Source organism: Hemiscyllium ocellatum, chromosome 30, assembly GCF_020745735.1.
Source record: "Hemiscyllium ocellatum isolate sHemOce1 chromosome 30, sHemOce1.pat.X.cur, whole genome shotgun sequence".
Lineage (NCBI taxonomy): Eukaryota > Metazoa > Chordata > Chondrichthyes > Orectolobiformes > Hemiscylliidae > Hemiscyllium > Hemiscyllium ocellatum.
The window spans coordinates 35521148-35544154 of NC_083430.1; the positions used below are offsets into that span (position 1 = coordinate 35521148).

Consider the following 23007-nt stretch of genomic DNA (forward strand, 5'->3'; position numbering starts at 1 on the left):
GTTTTTTACAGCCTTCTCAGTTTGTACTGCCAACTGTAAAGACTGGGTTCAAGTCCCACTTGCTCCAGATGTGTATAATAATAACTGAACAGGTTGACTAGGAAAATATCTTGTTCCAGCAGAATCACTAGGGAAGTGAACTGTGGAGCAATGTAAGTAGAGAATAAAAAAATACATATTTGCCAGCTACCAGTTGTGTTGGTTTAAAAAGTATTGACAGAGAAATGAATGGCTGCTGGGTGAGAAGTTGGCTGGTCACTTTTCATTTTCGAGCTCATGGTGATTGATAGCTGAAGCCACAATAAGCTGTGGTTTCTCTTTCTTCAGATAGCAGTGAGAACTCCATGTTAGATTGTGCAATTTACTCAGAACCATGTGGTTCAGCATATTGCAGCAGGTTTCTCTTCAATGTCTCCTGATAATCTCACTAATACAAGGTAGGACCGATGAATAACTTACTTAAAATACAAAGTTTCCTTTTTAAACTTAATGTTTTAAAATTATTTTTGAATTGTAGTGTCTGCAAATGGTAGTGTATAAATGACACATCAGATCTAGTGAGAACTTTTTGACAATACCAAGCCTACAATTTTAAGAATTAATAATGATAGGTTTAAATGTGGGAATGTTTAGAATCCTAATTCCCTTACTTGATTGGCTCATTAGACCAGGAGAGCAACCTTGGAAAAGGTTTCTTCAAAGGCAGGCTCTTTACTATTTTAAAGAGTGTATTTATGACCTTTACAATGACGATGGAACTGTCCACAATTTTAACGCTGTTAAAATTTGTAACTTATTTCCTATTTTTTGCTATTGATTTGATCCGTTGTGCTGGGATAAGATTTTTTTTCCCTCTGATTGTTTTTTTTCTCCTCCTGATGGTGATGATCACTTCTGGCTCCAGCGAGCAATCTTTCCACGGTATTGCAGCCTTAGATGGAGCACTGTAAACAAATAGAGAGGGTAAGAGAGGAGAGCAAAAAAGCAAACTGAATTTAGTCATGTTCTCATTCAAATCCTTCCTTTAAGATTGTATCGCTGATAGAAATGTAGAAAAACAGCAGACATTTACATTTAGATTTTAAATGGCTGAACCTGATCATTGTGTTGGGAATAATAGCGTGTATCATTGTGGTATCTCCTTTGCATTTGTGGATTGGACATTGACCCATTAGCTATCATGGCCTATTGTGAGTAACCACAATCACAAACTGGGAGGCGATGTCCTTGTGGACTGTTAATCTAGAGATCCAAGTAATGTTCTAGGGACTGGGGTTTGAATCTCAACATTGCAGATGGTAGAATTTGAATTCAATAAAATCTGAATTTAAGAGGCTGGGATTAATGATGACCTTGAATCCATTGCCAATTGCTGGAAAACCCACCCTGGGGGGTTCACGAATGTCCTTTAGGGAGGGTAACTGCCATCCTTACCGTGTCTGGCCTATATGTGACTCCAGACCCATAGCAACATCATTGACTCTTAACCGCTCTCTGGGCAATTTGGGATGGGCAATAAATGATCATCTATCCAGCAAAACCCTCATCCTATGAAAAAAACAAAATTAAAGATTTTTAGTTTTTAATCTGCCACGGGTTATCTGGATGTAATTTAGGATTACCCATAAATACTGTGGAAAATCCAAACTAAGGATCTTTTGTATCCAATCTTTCATGAGACGATTATCTATGATTTCCTGTGAACTGTCCAAACTTCATCAGGTTTGAAGTTGTATTGTTAACGTTGAGAGTTTGGGTCTCAAACAGTGCTTTGAGTGGTGTTAAGCGGCAACCTATTAATATCTGGCATTGTTGGTTTCTTGGTGGATGAAAAGAAATTTATTTTCCTTTATTCACTGAACTACCAGGAGTAGCTTCTTGCAGTTAATAGATGGGGCTGTATTTTTTAATACAACAGGCAGTAAGGATATTGAGGTTGACGTAAGGGTCTCATTGACACACCACACTGCAATATAAAGGTGAACATCAAAATCTCAAGTGTCACCAATTCTAGTTCAGACCTGTGCATGGTGATTCATTGAAGACTATATAAGGGCCATTGCTGATTTCCATAAGACAGCTCTCAAATTATGAAGAGATTTGGTGAATATGAAATATGTTTTCAACTGTTAGATGAATTTAGAATAAGGACACATAAATATGAGAGATGTACAGAGTCATCAAATATGAAGAATGCGTGGTGAAACTGTAAAACAAACCATCCTGGGGCGTGTGTGGATTATAGGGTGTTTGACCCATTTAAGAGGAGAATTTAAGAGGAGAGACATGAGAAGATAATACAGGAATGGGACAAGTTTGGGATGAGAAGTTGGATTGTGAGAAGATTTATGTGGTGGTTGAATGCCACGATTCTCAGCCACATTATGTAACCTTACTTCAATTTAGGAGGTTTAAAATAAAAAGACGTTTATTGCTGATTCTGAGATAGGCATGCAGAAAAGCTGATTGGGTCTGGAAAGAAAGATTTACTCGACAGGTTTTGAAAGGGGAGAGAAAGTAATGGACTGACTTCAGGAGATATCAGAAATTAAACCCAATTTGTTGAAGACTAGGCTAGAAAAGTGAGCAAAGGTCAGGAGGGACTGCATAAAAAGCTAGAATCAGAAGAATGTAATATTGACCAAGATATGGGGCAGGATGTTGGACAAGGATATGCAGGAATTTATAATTAGAGATTGAGCAAGTGCTAAAACTTTTAATCAAGTTATGTTCCCAACTCACTGAATTTAAAAACTGCAATTTTTAAAAATCATTTGTACGAGGTAGAACTGACAAATTTAACTGCATTTACTTCAATGCAAAAGGCCTGGCAGATGAACTTAGGGCATGGTTAGGAACATAGGACTGGGATATCATAGCAATTACAGAAAATTTACTCAGGAATGGACATGCTTCCTATCAGAAAGATGTTGTGAAACTTGAAAGGGTTCAGAAAAGTTTTACAAGGATGTTGCCAGGGTTGGAGGATTTGAGCTATAGGGAGAGGCTGAACAGGCTGGGGCTGTTTTCCCTGGAGAATTGAAGGCTAAGGGATGACTTTATAGAAGTTTACAAAATCATGAGGGGCATGGAAAGATTAAAGAGGCAAAGTCTTTTCCCTGGGGTGGGGGAGTCCAGAAAGGCGGGCATAGGTTTAGGGTGAGAGGGGAAAGATATAAAAGAGACCTAAGGGGCAACTTTTTCATACAGAGGGTGAATGAGCTGCCAGAGGAAGTGGTGGAGGCTGGTACAATTGCAACATTTAAGAGGCATTTGGATGGATATTTGAATAGGAAGGGTTTGGAGGGATATGGGCTGGGTGCTGGCAGGTGGGACTAGATTGGATTGGGATATCTGGTCAGCATGAATGGGTTGGACTGAAGGGTCTGTTTCCATGCTGTACATCTCTATGACTGACAGATTAATGCTAATAGGAACGATAGAAATTGTGGGGGGGGAGGGGGATTCAGGGAGAGGGGGCAAGAAAGGAGAGGGAGTGGTGTTATTGATTAGGGATAACATCACGGCTATACCTATGGAGGATATTCCAGGGAATATGTCCAATAAAGTTATTTGCATGGAACTGAGAAATAAGAAAGGAGTAATCACCCTATTGAGATTGCACTTTAGATGCCCAACAGTGAGAGGGAAATTGAGAAGCAAATTTGTAAGTAGATCTCAGTTAACTGGAGGAATAAAACAATGGTAATGGAAGGGAATTTTAATTTTCCAAACGTAGACTGGGACTGCCATTTTGTTAACGGATTGAATGGCAAGAAATTTGTTAGGTGTGTACAAGAAACTTTTCTTATTCAATATGTGGATGTACTTACTAGAGAAGGAGCAAATCTTGACCTATGCTTCGGAAATAAGGCAGGACAAATGAGTGAGGTTTCAGTGGATGTGCACTTTAGGACAAGTGATCATAATTCTGTTAGTTTTAAAATAGTGTTGGAGAAGGATAGAACAGATCTAAAAGTCAAGAGTTCTAAATTTGAGGAAGGCCAATTTTGACAGCATTCAGCAAGAACTTTCAAAAGTTGATTTGGGCAGGGACTGGATATTTGCAGATAAAGGGATGGCTGGAAAGTGGGAAGCATTCATAAACAAAATAATGAGAGTCCAGAGACAGTATGTCCCTGTTAGGATGAAGGGAAAAGCTGTAGATGTAGGGAATTCTGGATGACTAGAGAAATTTAGGTTCTGGTCAAGAATAAGGAGGAAGCATATGTCAGGTATAGACAGCAGAGATTGAATGAATCCCTAGAATAGTAGAAAGGCAGTAGGATTACACTTAAGAGGGAAACCAGGAGGGCAAAATGGGGACAAGAGATAGCTTTAGCAAACAGGGTTAAGGAGAATCCTATGTGTGGGACTGCAGGAGATGGGGGAAATAATAAACAAGTATTTTGCATCAGCAATAGCGATATCTTGAAAAGTGTCCATTTTACATTGAAGGAGATGCTGGATGTCTTAAAAACGCATAAAGGTGGATAAATTCCCAAGACCAGATCAGGTGTGTTCTAGAAATTTGTGGGAAGCTGTGGAAGTGATTCCTGGGCCCATTGCTGAGATATTTGTATCATCCATAGTGCCAGAAGACTGGAGGTTGGCTAACATGATGCTACTATTTAAGAAAGGTGGTCAGGAAAAGCCAGGAAACTATAGACCAGTGAGCCTGATGTCGATGGTGGAGGGAATCCTGAGGGACAGGATTTACATGTATTTGGAAAGGTGAGGATTGATTATGGATAGTCAACATGGCTTTATAGATGGGAAATTGTATCTGACTAACTTGACTTAGTTTTTTGAATAAGTGACCAGGAGGATTGATGAAGACAGAGTGGTGGATGTAATCTATATGGATTTCAGTAAAGTGTTCAATAAGGTTCCACATGGTAGATTGATTAACAAGGTTAGATCATATGGAATACAGTGAGACCTAGCCATCTGGATACAAAATTAGCTAGAAAATAGGAGACAGAGGGTGGTGGTGGAGCGATGCTTTTCGGTCTGTAGGCCTGTGACCAGTGTTGTGCTGGGTCCACTGCGTTTTGTCATTTATATAAATGCTTTTCATGTGAATATAGGAGGTATGGTGAGTAAATTTGCAGATGGCACCAAAATTGGTGGTGTAGTGGACAGTGACGAAGGTTACCTCAGAGTACGAGATCTTGGTCAGATGGGCTAATGGGCCAAGGAGTGGCAGATGGAAATTTGTCTCATTAAATGTGAGGTACTACATTTTGGGAGGGCAAATCAGGGGAGAACTTATGGAGCTAATGGTAAGGTAATGGGAAGTGTTGCTGAACAAAGGGACTTTGGAGTGCAGGCTCATAGTGGAATAGCAGGTAAACAGGGTAGAAGAGAAGGTGGTTGGTATTTTTGCTTTTATTGGTCAGTGCATAGAGCAGAGGTGGGAACCTTTTCATGTTGGAAGGCCGCATCCAAGAAATTTAATTATATATTCTTCAAAATTCACATTATTTTGTAAAAATCTAAGTACTATGTACTAACTAAAAAAAAGAAAAAAATGTTAATTCTAAAGTTAACTAACCTTTTAATGACTTTGTTGTGACTGCTTTTTGTGGAAAGCATTTGAATATTTGGTTGCAGCGTGGAGGTCTGCAGTTTTAGCTGATCCTCTAGATGGGTATCCGTTATTTGTGACCTTAAGGACATATTGATTTTGGTTAAGTAGGAGAATGTAGATTCGCAGCAATAAGTGGTTGAAAAGCAAGAAAGCATTTTTCGTGCATGTTGCCGAAGGCATGGGTATTCTATTGCATTTTTCCATATTTCAATCGGATCTTTCTTAGTGTCAAATAAAGACTTAAAAATGTCATCTTCTGAGAGCTCAATCAATTCCATCTGTAGTTCTTTAGGAGCCTTGGAGACATCAACTAGGTGAGGTTGAAATGCTAATTTGAGTGTGATGTCATGATTCTCAAAGTCAGAGAACCTTTCATTGTATTCTCCAATTAATAAGTCTATAACAGCTGCGTACTCTTCAAATGATTCGCAAGAATCCTCCTGTTCATCAATGACCTTTGCTAACTGGGGAAAATGTTCATCTGAAATTTCCTTTTGAAGAAGAATAGTTTTGAAAAAAGATAGCTTTTTTCGAAATGCTTGGTTTTTTTGCCACATATTGTATATAGACCTAGTTTTATATTCAAGTCATTTTGCTTTGACATGATATCACACAGAAATGCAGCGGTAGTGGCGCCAATCAGGCGGGGAAGGTAACGAACATTCTAGAGTCGCATTATAACTAAATCATGAGCATAGCAGGTGTCAAAATAGCCCTTATGACATACCAATTTTTTAATTGTGGCGGCCAGTTTGTGAGGATTATTTTGTTGAATTTTCTTTTACTTTCTGGTATCCATTCATTTTAAGATTAAAATAAAAATGATAAAGGATGAAAAAACATATTAATAAAAAATAAAAGATTTGTTCTGCAAAATTTGGATTCATTCAAAAGGCCACACACAACGGCCGAGAAGGCCGCAGGTTCCCCACCCTGGCATAGAGAACAGGAGTTGTTGCAGCTGTATAGGACATTGGTAAGGGCACTTTTGGAGTACTGCTTTCAATTCTCGTCTCATTCCTTCAGGAAAGATTATGTTGTTAAACTTGAAAGGGTTCAGAAAAGATTGATAAGGATGTTGAAATGGTTGGAGAGTTTGAGCTGTAGGGAATGGCCAAATAGGCCGGGGCTATTTTCTGTGGAGTGTAGGAGGCTAAGGGGTGACCTCATAGAGGTTTATAAAATCATGAGTTGCATGGATAGGGTGAATAGTCAAGGCCTATTCCCCCAGAGTAGAGGAGTCCAAAACTAGAGGGCATAGTTTAAAGTGAGAGAGGAAAGATTTAAAGGGACCTATGGGACAACATCAGAGATATGGAATGAGCTGCCAGAGGAAGTGGTGGAGGCACGTACAATTACAACATTTGGAAGTCAGAAGTCACATGACAGTGGATTATAGTCCAACAGGTTTATTTGAAATCATAAGCTTTTGGAGTGCTGCTCCTTCGTCGAGTGAAGGCAACAACACCTGACAAAGGGTCAGTGCTCAAAAAGCTTGTGATTTCAAATAAACCTGTTGGACTACAACCTGGTGTTGTGTAACTTCTGACCTTGTCCACCCCAGACTAACACCAGCACCTCCACATCATAACATTTCAAAGGCATCTGGATGGGTATATGAATAGGAAGGGTTTACAGGGATATGTGCCAAGAGGTGGCAAATAGGACTAGATTAATTTAGGATATCTGGTCAGCATGGACAAGCTGGACCGAAGAGTCTGTTTCTCTATGACTCTATATATGGTCCCTTTAGTATGAGGAGCCATTAATAAAGCAGGATGTTTATCACTGTAGCAACATTGAAGTAGAGGCATTTTCTGTACATTTTATCTGTTTACACATATACATGTGACTCAAGATGTGTGAGGAGGTCATGGAACCACAGTGAGACCAGTCTGCACATGGTAATGTGATTATGAACTATTTGTTAACTTTGCAAATTATTTTTATTCTAAAAATGCACAAATATTCTTCCCCAATATTCTTCCCCAAATAATTATATTCTCTGCTAAGTTCATTGACATCTATGAAGGAAAAAAGTGAAGATGGTATTTCAAGTAATTATGTTATTCAGCTTGAAGATTTTTGAATAAGACTTTTGGGATGAAGCTATATATTTGGTTTTATGTCCTTTGCTGCTGGCACTTAGGGGTATTAGCGGTTTTGCAGATTGCAAAGTTAACAAATGATTCATAGTCACATTACTGTGTGCAGATTGGACTCACTGTGGTTTCATCCTTTCACACATCTTGAGCCACATACATATGGGTGTACAGATAAAATAGTGCATCTTTTTCAATGTGGAAGCAGAGATAAACATCCTGCTTTACTGCCAATTAAAATTCTTTTTGCTGAATATTTTCAAGGGGCAGAAAAAAAATTAAACTCAAAGTGAATTATATATTGGAATAAATGTAAATTAATTCTTTGTTCCTACAATACTGAGTCTTAAATGGTGGCCTTGAAAAAGGTTGATAAACTGGAATGGTAGGGTATAAGGGCAAGGCATACGTTAACAGTAGAAATGTTGCTGGATACACAACAATTTGAGTGACTGCACTTCATGGCAGATAACTTGACATGCCACTAATCGCTGTAATTTTCATATTGATCCTGTTTTAATTTGGATTCCAGGAAACTGCAGCATCAATAAACTTCTGGCATTTTGCATGCTAAATCTTTAACATGTTTAACTCCACCAGCAGATTTGCAACTATGTAAATAACCAGACCCATAATCGACTGTAAGATGGAGGTCAATTCATTGTAGGAGGATAAACTCTGCAAGTATATTCAGAAATGTTGGTTTACTGGAATTAGAACTGGAGAAAACACAATATGTATTTGCAAACCAAGTCATTATGAAGCAGCTGACTGGTCTCAGATCTCTGGACTCCCCTGCCTTTGTTCGTCTTCTGAGTTATTTGCCTCTTCGGTTATAGTTCAACTGGAGTTGACAGTCTATTGAAAATGAATGTATGGAAAATCATAAGCTACATTCATAGAAGTGAAATTTTTACTCAACCATGTTTTCAAATCTCTAAGCCATTATAAACAGTTTACAGCCAATCCTTTACCTTTGAAGTACAATCAATGTTGAAATACCAACAAATGGTACACAGCAAGATTCCACAATCATTGAATTTAATGAGTAACCAGTAGGTTAATTAAAATCATTGCCTTCTGTCTATTTCACAATTCCCTTCTTTAGCCAATACCTCTATCTCTCAACCAATCCCTTACCTAACATCCTCCATTTTCATTGTTGAGAGTGTGTTGCTGGAAAAGCACAGCAAGTCAGGCAGCATCCAAGGAGCAGGAAAATCAATGCTTTGGGCAAAGGTCCTTCATCAGGAATGTGGCTGGGTGCCTTAGGGTGGAGAGATAAATGGGAGGGAGGTGGAGCTGGGGAGAAGGTAGCTGAAAGTGCAATAGGCAGATGGAGGTGGGGGTAAAGATGAGGTAGGAGAGGAGAGTGGAGTGGATTGGCGGGAAGGAAGATTGGCAGGTCGGACCGATCATGAGGGCGGTGCTGAGCTGGAAGGTTGGAACTGGGGCAAGGTAGGGGGAGGGGAAATGAAGAAACTGGTGAAGTCCACATTGATGCCCTGGGGTTGAAGTATTCCGAGGCGGAAGATGAGGCGTTCTTCCTCCAGGCGTTGGGTGATGAGGGAGTGGCGATGGAGGATGGCCAGGACTTGTATGTCCTCGACAGAGTGGGAGGGGGAGTTGAAATGTTCGGCCACGGGGCGGTGGGGTTGATTGGTGCGAGTGTCCTGAGATGTTCTCCAAAGCGCTCTGAGAGAAGGCATCCAGTGTCCGAATGTCGAGGAGACCACATCGGGAGCAACAGGTACAATAAATGACGTGTGGAAATGCAGGTGAAACTTTGATGGATGTGGAAGGCTCCTTTGGGGCCTTGGATGGAGGTAAGGGGGGAAGTGTGGCGCAAGTTTTGCAATTCCTGCGGTGGCAGGGGAAGGTGCGGGAGGGGAGGGTGGCTTGTTAGGGGGCATGGACCAGTTTGTTCATTTCCCATCCCCCCTCCTTACCCCAGTTCCAGCTCAGCATGTCTTCATGACCTGTCCCACCTTTCAATCTTCCTTCCCACCTACCCGCTTCACCCTCCTCTCTGATCTATCACCTTCATCACTACTTTCATCCACCTATTGCACTCTCAGCTACGTTCTTCCCAGCCCCATCCCCCTCCCATTTACCTTTCAACCCTCGAGGCTCCCTGCCTCATTCCTGATGAAGGGCCTTTGCCCGAAATTTTGATTTTGCTGCTCCTCAGATACTACTTGTCCTGCTGTGCTTTTCCAGCAACACACTCTCAATTCTGATCTCCAGCATCTGCAGACCTCCCATCCTCCATCTTCATCTCTGCTCCACTACTCCAGTGACGGGACTCCCAGCCACCATCCTCCATAAACTTGAAGTCACCCAAAACTCTGCAGTTAACTCCAACCAAATCTTGCTCACCCCTCAGCACTGCACTTACTGAGCTACATGGGCTCTGGAACCAGGCATCATTTAGTTTTAAGCATTCTCACACTTGTTTGCAAATTTCTGCATGGCCTGTCTCCTACCTGGACTCTGTAACTTCAACTTTCTTGACAACCCTTACAGATCTCTGTGGTCCTACAACTCTGGCCTCTTGTGCAATGATGATTTTTGGAACATTATTGGCAACCATCAATAGCAACCATGCTCTTGTCTGCTGGGCCCTAAGCTCTGAAATGCCATCTTTAAACATCTCCACTTCTCTTTACTCCTTTAAAATGCTCCATAAAACCTACTTCCTGACCAAGCATGTTTGGCCAGCTCGAACATGTTTTTCCATTTATTCATTCATGTAATGTGGCAATTACTGGCTAACTCAATATTTATTTCACATTATTATTGTCTTTGAGAAGGTTATGGTGAATCACTTTTTGAAGCATTGCAGTCTAAGTGGTATTGGTTAATTTGTAGGATTCCAGCTGATTTTAATACTTATCAAGTGAAATCCTAAGGTGAAACCTGGCTTTTCTTAAGCTATCAGTTACTGAATACACTCACAAGAGGCTGCCAGTGTACTTTTAAGACAAAAGATAAAACACTTAACACATAAGAAAAGTGCAAACTGTGTTTCACTGGACAACGTAAAAGGTTACAGATGTCAAGAAGCTCACACTATTGCTACCATTTCCTGTCAGCTAATTTCGATTCATTTGTTAGATGCCCTATTTCCTTCATCTAGTGTCTCCCTGAGACACCTAAAACAAACTGCAAATAATCTCACTATGAATTTCCCTAAATTCAGCATTCAGCATACTATTTCTGGTATGTGCATACTTTCTGCTTTGTTCTATTTCTCTGTTTCAATGGACTTGGTCACTAATAAGCAGTATAATATTTTTATAATGTGTTAAGCAGTTAACTCTCCACCCTCCAACTCTTCAAATCAAGTTTATATAAAAAAAGTAAATGAAACAAACTTCCAGACTTCTCAACACCAAAACCCCAACTCAGAAAAGAATCTCTAAAAATCACTAACCACGTTTTCACCTTCTTAACACAAGTGGTTCAAAATTATAATTCAACCTTGAAGTTATAAATTTTTCTTAACAGTATTCACAGTGCTGTTAGGAAGGGAGTTCCAGACTTTGAACACAGTGACAGTGAAGGAGCCGCGATATAGTTCCAAGTCAGGACCATGCATAGCTTTAAGGGGAAACTTCTCTTGTGGATTGGCACCGAATGCTGTTTGAGAATACTCCTGTGAAGCAGTTCAGGACATTTTATGACAGAAAAGATACTATACAAAAGCATGTCGCTAATGTGATGTAGAGTGAAGATGATATTTCAGACACGGCACTCGAACATCTGTGCTCATCCTTACATAGTTCCATGGGATCTTTTATAAATAACCTCATGACTAATGATGGTTCTTCCAGCCACATTCCATTATCACAGCACTGCAATGGAATAATAATTTCATTGCAGTGAAATTTAAATCACTGACAGAGACAGCCATGTGGTCAATGGAACGCTAAATGCCATGGCTTATCTCATGGAAATTCAGAAACTGAATTGGCGCTGGACAGCATAAACATGAATCCAAACCAAGCAAATGGTATAAGTAAGTAAAATTCAGAATAGTGGTGTGTATTTGGGGGTTACAGATGATTTGGATGGGTATATAAATAGGAAGGGTTTGGAGGGATATGGGCTGGGTGCTGGCAGGTGAGACTAGACTGGGTTGGGATATCTGGTCGGCATGGATGGGTTGGACCGAAAGGTCTGTTTCCATGATGTACATCTCTATGACTCTATGACTCTAATTGGTCAGAATGAAGGACTTACATTTCTGAAGCCAGGATGAAGGAGTTTTTTTCTCACCAAAGGATACTTTTGAAATGTTGTCACAATCTTAATTTGCAAGTCCAATAAGCAGCAACAGGATAATGGCAAGATGTTGTCTTTGTAATGAATATTAGAGTAAAAAATGAGGTCTGCAGATGCTGGAGATCACAGCTGCAAATGTGTTGCTGGTCAAAGCACAGCAGGTTAGGCAGCATCTCAGGAATAGAGAATTCAACGTTTCGAGCATAAGCCCTTCATCAGGAATAAGAGAGAGAGAGCCAAGCAGGCTGAGATAAAAGGTAGGGAGGAGGGACTAGGGGGAGGGGCGATGGAGGTGGGATAGGTGGAAGGAGGTCAAGGTGAGGGTGATAGGCCGGAGTGGGGTGGGGGCGGAGAGGTCAGGAAGAGGATTGCAGGTTAGGAGGGCGGTGCTGAGTTGAGGGAACCGACTGAGACAAGGTGGGGGGAGGGGAAATGAGGAAGCTGGAGAAATCTGAATTCATACCTTGTGGTTGGAGGGTTCCCAGGCGGAAGATGAGGCGCTCCTCCTCCAGCCGTCGTGTAGTTGTGTTCTGCCGGTGGAGGAGTCCAAGGACCTGCATGTCCTCGGTGGAGTGGGAGGGGGAGTTAAAGTGTTGAGCCACGGGGTGATTGGGTTGGTTGGTTCGGGCGGCCCAGAGGTGTTCTCTGAAGCGTTCCGCAAGTAAGCGGCCTGTCTCACCAATATAGAGGAGGCCACATCGGGTGCAGCGGATGCAATAGATGATGTGTGTGGAGGTACAGGTGAACTTGTGGCGGATATGGAAGGATCCCTTGGGGCCTTGGAGGGAAGTGAGTGTGGAGGTGTGGGCGCAAGTTTTACATTTCCTGCGGTTGCAGGGGAAGGTGCCGGGGGTGGAGGTTGGGTTGGTGGGGGGTGTGGATCTGACAAGGGAGTCACGAAGGGAGTGGTCCTTGCGGAACGCTGATAGGGGAGGGGAGGGAAATATATCCTTGGTGGTGGGGTCCGTTTGGAGGTGGCGGAAATGGCGGCGGATAATACGTTGTATGCGCAGGTTGGTGGGGTGGTAGGTGAGAACCAGTGGGGTTCTGTCTTGGTGGCGGTTGGAGGAGCGGGGCTCAAGGGCGGAGGAGCGGGAAGTGGAGGAGATGCGGTGGAGGGCATCGTCGATCACGTCTGGGGGGAATCTGCGGTCCTTGAAGAAGGAGGCCATCTGGGTTGTGCGGTGTTGGAATTGGTCCTCCTGGGAGCAGATGCGGCGGAGACGAAGGAATTGGGAATATGGGATGGCGTTTTTACAGGGGGCAGGGTGGGAGGAGGTGTAGTCCAGGTAGCTGTGGAATTCACCTGGACTGTCTCAGACTCCTCCCTCCCCTTCCTAGACCTTTCCATTTCTATCTCGGGCGACCGACTCAACACAGACATCTATTATAAACCGACTGACTCCCACAGCTACCTGGACTACACCTCCTCCCACCCTGCCCCCTGTAAAAACGCCATCCCATATTCCCAATTCCTTCGTCTCCGCCGCATCTGCTCCCAGGAGGACCAATTCCAACACCGCACAACCCAGATGGCCTCCTTCTTCAAGGACCGCAGATTCCCCCCAGACGTGATCGACGATGCCCTCCACCGCATCTCCTCCACTTCCCGCTCCTCCGCCCTTGAGCCCCGCTCCTCCAACCGCCACCAAGACAGAACCCCACTGGTTCTCACCTACCACCCCACCAACCTGCGCATACAACGTATTATCCGCCGCCATTTCCGCCACCTCCAAACGGACCCCACCACCAAGGATATATTTCCCTCCCCTCCCCTATCAGCGTTCCGCAAGGACCACTCCCTTCGTGACTCCCTTGTCAGATCCACACCCCCCACCAACCCAACCTCCACCCCCGGCACCTTCCCCTGCAACCGCAGGAAATGTAAAACTTGCGCCCACACCTCCACACTCACTTCCCTCCAAGGCCCCAAGGGATCCTTCCATATCCGCCACAAGTTCACCTGTACCTCCACACACATCATCTATTGCATCCGCTGCACCCGATGTGGCCTCCTCTATATTGGTGAGACAGGCCGCTTACTTGCGGAACGCTTCAGAGAACACCTCTGGGCCGCCCGAACCAACCAACCCAATCACCCCGTGGCTCAACACTTTAACTCCCCCTCCCACTCCACCGAGGACATGCAGGTCCTTGGACTCCTCCACCGGCAGAACACAACTACACGACGGCTGGAGGAGGAGCGCCTCATCTTCCGCCTGGGAACCCTCCAACCACAAGGTATGAATTCAGATTTCTCCAGCTTCCTCATTTCCCCTCCCCCCACCTTGTCTCAGTCGGTTCCCTCAACTCAGCACCGCCCTCCTAACCTGCAATCCTCTTCCTGACCTCTCCGCCCCCACCCCACTCCGGCCTATCACCCTCACCTTGACCTCCTTCCACCTATCCCACCTCCATCGCCCCTCCCCCTAGTCCCTCCTCCCTACCTTTTATCTCAGCCTGCTTGGCTCTCTCTCTCTTATTCCTGATGAAGGGCTTATGCTCGAAACGTTGAATTCTCTATTCCTGAGATGCTGCCTAACCTGCTGTGCTTTGACCAGCAACACATTTGCAGTTGTAATGAATATTAGCCAAGATACCAGGCAGCACACATCTGCTGTTTTTTGAATGGCATGAAGAATTTTTTTTTGCCTGCACCAGTGGAAGCAGACAGGCCTCTTTAAATATTTCCTTCAAAGACTGCATCTCCAACAATGCAGCAATTCCTGAGACCAGAACTACAGTTCAACTGTAACTGAGAAATCAGAGTGCTATCCACTGAGATAAGATGAGAAAAATTGCTGAAACTGTAATGATTCTAGAACCTTTTGTTGATTTATGAAAATAATTGATTTAAATGCAAACAGGAAAATATTCAGTTGCTCTTGGGAGTATGTCATTCTTATTCAAGAGGACTGCATGAAAACATGACTGGGAGCCAACATTCCTTGATATCACCAACTCCCTCTGGAAGGATCAATATCAGAAACTCTCAAGTTCAAATCTAAAGCATTTAAAGAGTAGGTGTTGTTTCTGGAGGGCTGTTGTATAGGTATTAAAAAATACATGGAATGTGATGAGAGGGCAGTGTAGAAATGGTACATAGATTGACCTACAGCTTCTCTATTTCAGGAAATGGAAATCGTGCCTGTCCAGTGAGAGTAATCTATCCCCGATCTACGTTGCACCTCACCGTGGGAGATAGTCTAACACTAAATTGTACAGTTGAATTCTGTACTCGTGAAGAACAAAAGCCTGTAGTATACTGGTGCATAATTGAGGCACGCAGTTGTCACCCGGTGTCTACAAATGGGCTTAGTTTCAACCATGACCAGCAAGGAAATTTACTTGTCAGTTACAAGATTGCTGCCCTCAACTACAATGACAGTGGCACATTCCGATGTGAAGCTTCTCAAGGAAATGTGATGGCAAGGGGTCATTCCATTGTTGTAAATGTGACTGGTAATTATTTGAATGTACCTCATTATTAAACCCACAAGAACACACAATGTAATCTTTGTCTTCCTTTTCTTAAATGAAAAGAATGCAAAGAGTAGGATTGTCCTACCCTGGGTTCAGCATTGAGCATACCCTGAATGCACATTGATTTAAAGAATGAATAGGCTGAGTGTATGATACTTGAGGACCACTGAGGTGCAGATAATGTTCTACACTAACACAGGAGAATCTTGTGGTGCAGTGGTAGTATCTGTACCTCTAAAGCAGGAGATCTGCGTTCAAGTGCCCATCCAACTCCAGAGGTGTGTCATACATCTTTGAACAGATTAGTTAGTTAATATCTGTTCTACACTAATGTAACATGTGAATCAGATATAACTCCTATTACCTAATTCATTGCAACTAAATTACCATTGTTTTCTACTTTAACGTTATGCTTTCAATGTTTTCACTTAATAATTGTTGATATTCTTATGAGAAGTTTGTTTCTCTCCTTTCCAAACTTACTTTTTTCATCCAATCTCAGATTTTCTAATAACTCTTTTTCATTCACCTTGCTTTCTGGCAACGGCTTCAATGGAGATATTTGTTTTTCCTCCTCCTCACAAGCCTATATAATCTGTTTGTTGATATATTAATTTTATTCCAATTTGGTTTCCTTCAGGTTTTAATGTCAAAGTTTCTCCTTTTTCTCCTGCAATATATTTTCTTTATTTTCCTTTCTTAACACCTTGAACATTTTACACTCTGTATTCAACCTGGTTTCATGAATGCTGTGCATGCCTGATAGGACATTCTAGATACAGGAAAACCAGATGTCAAGGGTGCAGAGAAGCCTCATCTAGGATCAAGTCTGGAAGTGTTTTATGTACAAATCAGAAGTTTTTTACATGCCTAGTTCCAATAGTTGTTCCCAGCTCATTGAAACTATCTGACTTGCCTCTATAGGACTCAAAAGGAACTTGAACAGAATCAAATTAGGGTCAAGTTCCCATTGATGCATTAAATGGGAAACAGTTCCAAAGTGGGCTTAAGCGCATCATAGGGAAAGAACACAAGGAACTTTACTGTCTCCACATAGCTATGCTGGAGGGCCCTTGCGGTGCAGTGGTGATATCCCTACTCCTGGGCCAGGATGCTGAGATTCAAGACCCATCCGCTCCAGCAGTATGTAATTGTGCCTCTGAACAGGTCTATTAGAAAATATTTATAATTATCCTGATTTGACATGGCAGTGTTTAATGTCGACACTCGGTGCCTGAAATGGTCACATTCACAGGCATCATTACCTTTTGTGTTGATGAGATCAATGGGGCTGTTTGGCTAGCCAGAATTATAACAAAAAACTTTTATGTCCCATATCATTGAGTCTATATGAGGGAGACACACAGAGAACATCAAATCAAAAACAACGTCTACAGAGTAGAAATTGGTAACAGAACATTGGGTGAGAAAAATTGCTTTTGTGGGTATATTATACATTGTTCATGTCCTATATGGATTGTTCATGCACAGTGTGTGTTTTTCAGAAGCTTCTGATTCTCCGTTAATACCAGTTGAACACACTGAAACCACAAATAAATGGTACTTTATGAGCATTCTGCCCCTGTCGGTGGTGATAGTCTGTATCATGCTATACTGTCAAGGTAAGCACCAGCACAGCAGAAGAGAACACTCTTTTAGCAACATTACTAGAAAGACATAGCTGATTTGTTGCCATGTGCATTGACACTATTTGTTGATTTGCTTTTTGAAGGAAAACAGAAGTTGGCGCTGAGAAGACAAAGAGCCCAAGTAAAGGTAACTGAGATGACATGTGAGGCATCATTCAAGAGAAAAATGTACAAATGTATGAAATTGGAGGGCAACTGTGGGAGGGATGGAAGGGTTGGTGCCAAACACCACTTTGAACCTGTTTCAATAAGATCATGATTGATCTACCTTCTTGCTTTATTCATTGATTCTTATTGATTGTAATGATGAAAACTCAATGACTGAGCATTCACGGCTCTATGGTGAAAGGACTCCAAAGATTCACAACCCTCCAGCCTTTAACTCTCCAGGTATCTTCATTCAATGTATAAATTCAACACCCCATCCCACTGTCAGAAAAGCTACCCAATTAGATTTTAGCATCTAACTCAGTCCACGGTATCTCGACTTCTTGCACCTTACCATTGGATTCCAGACTGTTACACAATCCAGATAGACCATTATTTCGATTTCTAAACAATGCAAGACCCTTAATTAGATTCCTGCCTGTAAATTTCTACCATGGCTCTGTTATTGCATATATACACCACTGGAGCTCCCAGATTAGATGCCTCCTGACGTTCACCACTGAGGCTTCCTTCTATTTATAATTCAGACTATTTAATATAATATAAATACTCCATTACATATTACAAAAATGGTAGTTATTTACAGTGAACAAATAAAATAGAATCTAGAGTTCCTTTGAAAAGTACGTAATTAGATGCAAATGGCTTTAGGGTGTTTGAGTGGTGAAAGATGCTATTGAAATGTAGTTCTTCCTTTCAGTGAGCAATAGAACTGCAGGGATATGCCTTTTTTGGGTAACTGCTGGGAATATAATTTCAACCAGGTTAATTATGTTTGTTTTAGTCTTAGATTATAAATTATTATTGCTTTTTGAAGTGATTTTTCTGTTCAAATGAGTTTAAAGCTGAGCAATGGGCAGCACGGTGGCACAGTGGTTAGCACTGCTGCCTCACAGTGCCAGGGACCTGGATTCAATTCCCGCCTCAGGCGACTGACTGTGTGGAGTTTGCATGTTCTCCCCGTGTCTGCGTGGGTTTCCTCCGGGTGCTCCAGTTTCCTCCCACAGTCCAAAGATGTGCGGGTCAGGTGAATTGGCCATGCTAAAAATTGCCAGTAGTGTTAGTTAAGGGGTATATGTTGGGTATGGGTGGGTTGCGCTTCGGCGGGTCAGTGTGGACATGTTGAGTCGAAGGGCCTGTTTCCACACTGTAAGTAATCTAATCAATCTTCCTGCGACTGAATTTTTATCGTAAGAATTAACTTGCGTTTAGTAATTCCTCTGTCACCCTGAGTCAACACAAAACACTTTATAGTAATGACGTACTTCTGAAGTGTATTCACTGTTCTAATGTATGAAACATGGCAAACAATTTGTGCACAGCAATGTCCCACAACAGCAAAAATAAAATGCTGGAAATAGCAATAAACCACTCAATACATGCATACAAATTAGGAGCAGGAGTAAGCCTTTCCCCATTCTGCTATTTATTAAGATCGTGGCTAATTGATTGTGACCCCAGCTCTACTCCTGTGAAGAGTCATGTAGACTCGAAACATGAGCGTGTTCTTCTCTGTGGATGCTGTCTGACCCACTGTGATCTCCAGCATTTGTTGTTTTCAGTCCAGATTCCAGCATCTGCAGTAATTTGTTTCTATCTTCCTGTCTATGTACTAAACACTTGACTCTCCTGTTAATCAGCTGAAAATGTGTTGCTGATTAAAGCACAGCAGGTTAGGCAGCATCCAAGGAATAGGAAATTCGACGTTTCGGGCATAAGCCCTTCATCCTGATGAAGGGCTTAGGCCCGAAACGTCGAATTTCCTATTCCTTGGATGCTGCCTAACCTGCTGTGCTTTAACCAGCAACACATTTTCAGCTGTGATCTCCAGCATCTGCAGACCTCATTTTTTTTCTCCTGTTAATCAGGCTATCTAAGTCAGCCTTAAAACTTTTCAATGAATCTGCCTTCCTGTTCTCTAGAGAAGAGAATTCCAAAGGTTAAACCTCTGAAAAAAAAGAAAATCTCTTCATCTCTATTTTAAACGAGAGACTCTTTATTTTGAAATTGTTTTGCCTGAGTGCTTGTCTCTCCCATAAGTGAAAACATACTCTTAGCATCTAATATTTCTAATGGGAAAAGGTAGGTGATGGACATCTCAGACATAAACGCTTTATCACAACAGCTGCAGATGTTCAGTCTAGGTTTCCATTCACCTCCATTGCAATAGCAGAAGGTTAGAGTCAGGTAAGTTAGAGTCAAATTTGTGTTTATTATTCTGGCCAGCTTGAATCCCATAAAAGAAATAACTTATGCTTATATAGGGTCTTTTATTTCAGAACATCGCAAGGTGGTATACAGATAATAAAATGTTTTTGAAGTGTAGGCACTGTTGTCATGCATGAATTACAGTAACTGAAACAAAAGCAGAAGTTGCTGGAGAAACTCAGCAGATCTGGCAGCACCTGTGGGAAGAAAACAGAGTTAGTACTTTGAGTCCAGTGACTCTTCATCAGAACTGACAATAGCTAGGACAAAGTGGTATTTATAAAGAATCTGAAGTGGAGAGGGATGGGAGATAATAAAAGGTAAGAGTGAGAAAGGGGTTAGCTGTGCTAAATGCAACTCATATAATGTGATAATGGGCCGAGGAGCATGTACGGATGGGTGACTGTACTAGAAGCAGCCCCTGTCATAATAAGAGTGAGTGTGGGGTGGGTAAAAAACGTGGAAGGCGTAATCAGACTCTACAGTTGTGAAACTCAATGCTGGATCCGAGAGGCTGCAGGATCCCCAATGGGAAAATGAGCCTCGAGCTTGGCGAAGGGGTTGCCCGGACTGCATTTTGTCTCCCCAATGTAGAGGAGACGGCATTGTGAACAGCAAATTCAGGAGTCGAGATTGAGTGAAGAACAGGTGAATCACCGCTTTGGGGCCTTGGATAGGGAGAAGGGTGGAGGTAAATGGGCAATTATTATACCTTCTGCAATTGCAAGGGAAGGTGCTGCGGGTGAATGAGGCGATGTTGGGAATGGAGGAGAAGTGGACTGGAGTGTCCTGGAGGGAATGTTCTCTGCAGAAAGTTGACAAGGAAGGGAAGGGGAAGATGTGTTTGGTTGTGACATCCTGTTGAAAGTGATAGAAAGGGTGGTTTGCAATTATATGTTCTACTATTTACAGCAGCTAATTGACACACAGCAAGCTCGTACAAACAGCAATATTATAGTGAAGAAATAATTTAGTGAAAGTGTTTGAAAGATAAATGTTTATTATTAAGTATTAATAAGGATTTGATCTTTAGAGAGAGGTTGATTCACTGTTGAGGCATTTTATAGAAAACCATCAAGCCCTAATGGTATATCCATCCACCGAGTAATGTATTTGTGTATATTTATCCAATAATATTTTTATGTTTGATCCTTTCCAGAGTGTTACCCTGGCTTCCTCGTCACCCAACATCACAGCAGTTATCCCTCAGCTTTCTTCTTTGACTGGCACGACTGAGCGACACGTAGTGGAGGCATATGTAAATATAAAACACATGGAGCCCTTTTATGTAAATGAGACATTTTCCATAAATGAACAGTATGAAGAATGTATCTATGAAAATGATCCTCCTAACCAATAGTGAGTCTTGGTTATATGGCTATTGATGAGTTTGTCAAGAATTTCTTCTTCCATTCAACGTTTTCACAATTGAATTATTTTCTTTTGACCCAGAAGCATGAAGACTTCAAGTCTCACTTCAGAGAGTTGAACAAGTAATCAAGGTTTGCAAACCCAGCACAGTATTGGGAGAGTGCTACACATCTGGAGGCACCAACCTTTGGAAATGACATTGAATCAAGGTCTTATCTGCCCTTTCTGTTGGCCACAAAGCAGCCAGTGGCATTATTTTGGAAAGCAAGGAAAAGCTTGTTGCATAAACATTTGGCACCTTTTTGCCCCTCACAGTCACTGGGTCAAACTTCTGGAAGTACCTCCCTAAGGGCATTGTAGGTCTTGCTTCAGCATATGGACTGCAGCAGCAGCTCACCACCACTCTCTCAAAAGCAGCCAGTGGGGGGAATAAATGCTGGCCAGCCTGATAGGCTCATATCCAATGGGTAAATTAAAAAAAACTCAGCTGCCATTGAGGTTCCAGTTAATATGATGGATTATAGCTTGGAACTTTTGAGACTATTTTAGAAGGAACATTTATCAAATTTGGGTAGTGATAGTAATGTGGATTTGAATCTGTGTTAAGTCCTGTTCCTTTAAGACCACCTTCAAAAATTCCAAGAGTGGCATTAACTTGTGCAACCTGTACCCATTCCCCCCACCCCATCCCATCCCACTGTATGTGACACAACACCAGAAGGCAGGATGTGTGCTTGGAACATGAGAGTGAGTTACTCCCCCCTTTAAAGTTTTCACATGACCGTGAGTCCAAATTTATTTGAAAAGATAGTGTTGGGGAACTTTGGGCTGTTACATTGCCATTAGCCCATTAGCTAACAGAGGATATTGTGTGGTTCCACTAATTTCTGCAAATGTGCAAGGGATCTGTCAGATTGACTATTGATGGGCAAGAAACAACAACATAAGCAATAAATCTTTGGAACATTTTGTAGAACTGAAGGAGGCCATTCTGTCTATTGTGTTTGGAAGAGCTGCCCAATTAGTCTCCATCCAGCTCTTCAATCCCTATATTCCTGCAATGTTCCCCTTTTCAAGTATTTATCTAATTTCGCTTTTCAAATTTGTTATTGAGTCTGCTATTGCACTCCTCTCATCTCCCAGCACACAACTGTAGTCCCTGGTTTCAATCTGGTAAACATCTCTGCATAGTCCCTAAAACTTTGCCATCCATCCTGAAGCGCAATGCTCTGAGATAAGCACAATACAATTTATTTTATCTATTTCAGTTTATTTTCTTCCACATCTTCTGCTGAACGTGCAGGTGTAAATTGCCCATCTTCCTATGGAGAAAACACCAAGCATCATTAATGGCAGAGTGTTATCTATGTTATGCAAATAGTTATGTACCTGGGATTTGACCCTAAACTTATTGCACTAGCTTCTACTCAATCAGGCATTCAGCGACATAGTGACCTGAACAGAATCTCCACTGATCAATTGAATCCCATAATTTCATTCCTGGATTTAAGGTCTATATAGGAAACATCTAAAAATACCTCCACATGACCAAAGTTAATTGTACAATTTAATAGGCTTAATATATAATGAAAAATTATAGTAATTAATGTAGCCAGTTGCTTCCTGTTTGTTTTCTGTTCATTATTTTTACAGTTTATTAGTAAAATGATTTAAGCAACTTCTAATTGTGATTGAGTCAGCTGATAGACTCATCAGATTTTCGAATTAGATTAAGATTCCAAACCACTATTCTGTCAGCCTGTACGCATATAAGAACTAAAGTAGTCAATGCTTTGTTTCACGTGTGTTCAATTAAGCTACTCTGATAACTGTTTCCTGTGGGCCCTCTTGTGGTACGGTAGTAGTGTTCCTATTCCTGGACTGGGAGTCCTGTTTTCAATTCCCATTGGCTCCAGAGGTGTGTAGTAACATCTCGGAACTGGTTGATTAGAAAAATAGGTTAGATTTTTTAACAAAATGATCCTTGTACACTGCTTGATTGCCCAAGCTTGTGGTTGGAGATGGTGCTGGGAATATTCCAGAAATGATCTGGGCTCTGAGCTGTAAACAAGCCTATGTACAAATCCTATATGTACTGAGATGCTTTAAAGTATTATAAATAAAGATTTAAATAAGCATAATCTCT

General features: G+C 41.8%; 1 protein-coding gene across 1 annotated transcript; it reads left to right on the forward strand.

The window, feature by feature from the left end:
* Positions 1 to 373: 373 nt before the first annotated feature.
* LOC132829805 (uncharacterized) lies at positions 374 to 21124 on the forward strand. Its single transcript, XM_060847169.1, has 6 exons — positions 374 to 437; positions 15115 to 15444; positions 16971 to 17087; positions 17198 to 17241; positions 20650 to 20849; positions 20943 to 21124. Coding segments are annotated over exons 1-6 (756 nt in total). The 3' UTR covers positions 20944 to 21124.
* Positions 21125 to 23007: the final 1883 nt, after the last annotated feature.

Excerpts from the sequence above, each read along its gene's own strand:
- LOC132829805 (XM_060847169.1), top strand. The coding sequence starts at position 374 with ATGTGGTTCAGCATATTGCAGCAGGTTTCTCTTCAATGTCTCCTGATA. Across the intron at positions 15,445-16,970 it reads CATTGTTGTAAATGTGACTG|AAGCTTCTGATTCTCCGTTA; the intron begins GTAATTATTTGA and ends TGTGTTTTTCAG. Across the intron at positions 17,242-20,649 it reads GACAAAGAGCCCAAGTAAAG|AGTGTTACCCTGGCTTCCTC; the intron begins GTAACTGAGATG and ends GATCCTTTCCAG.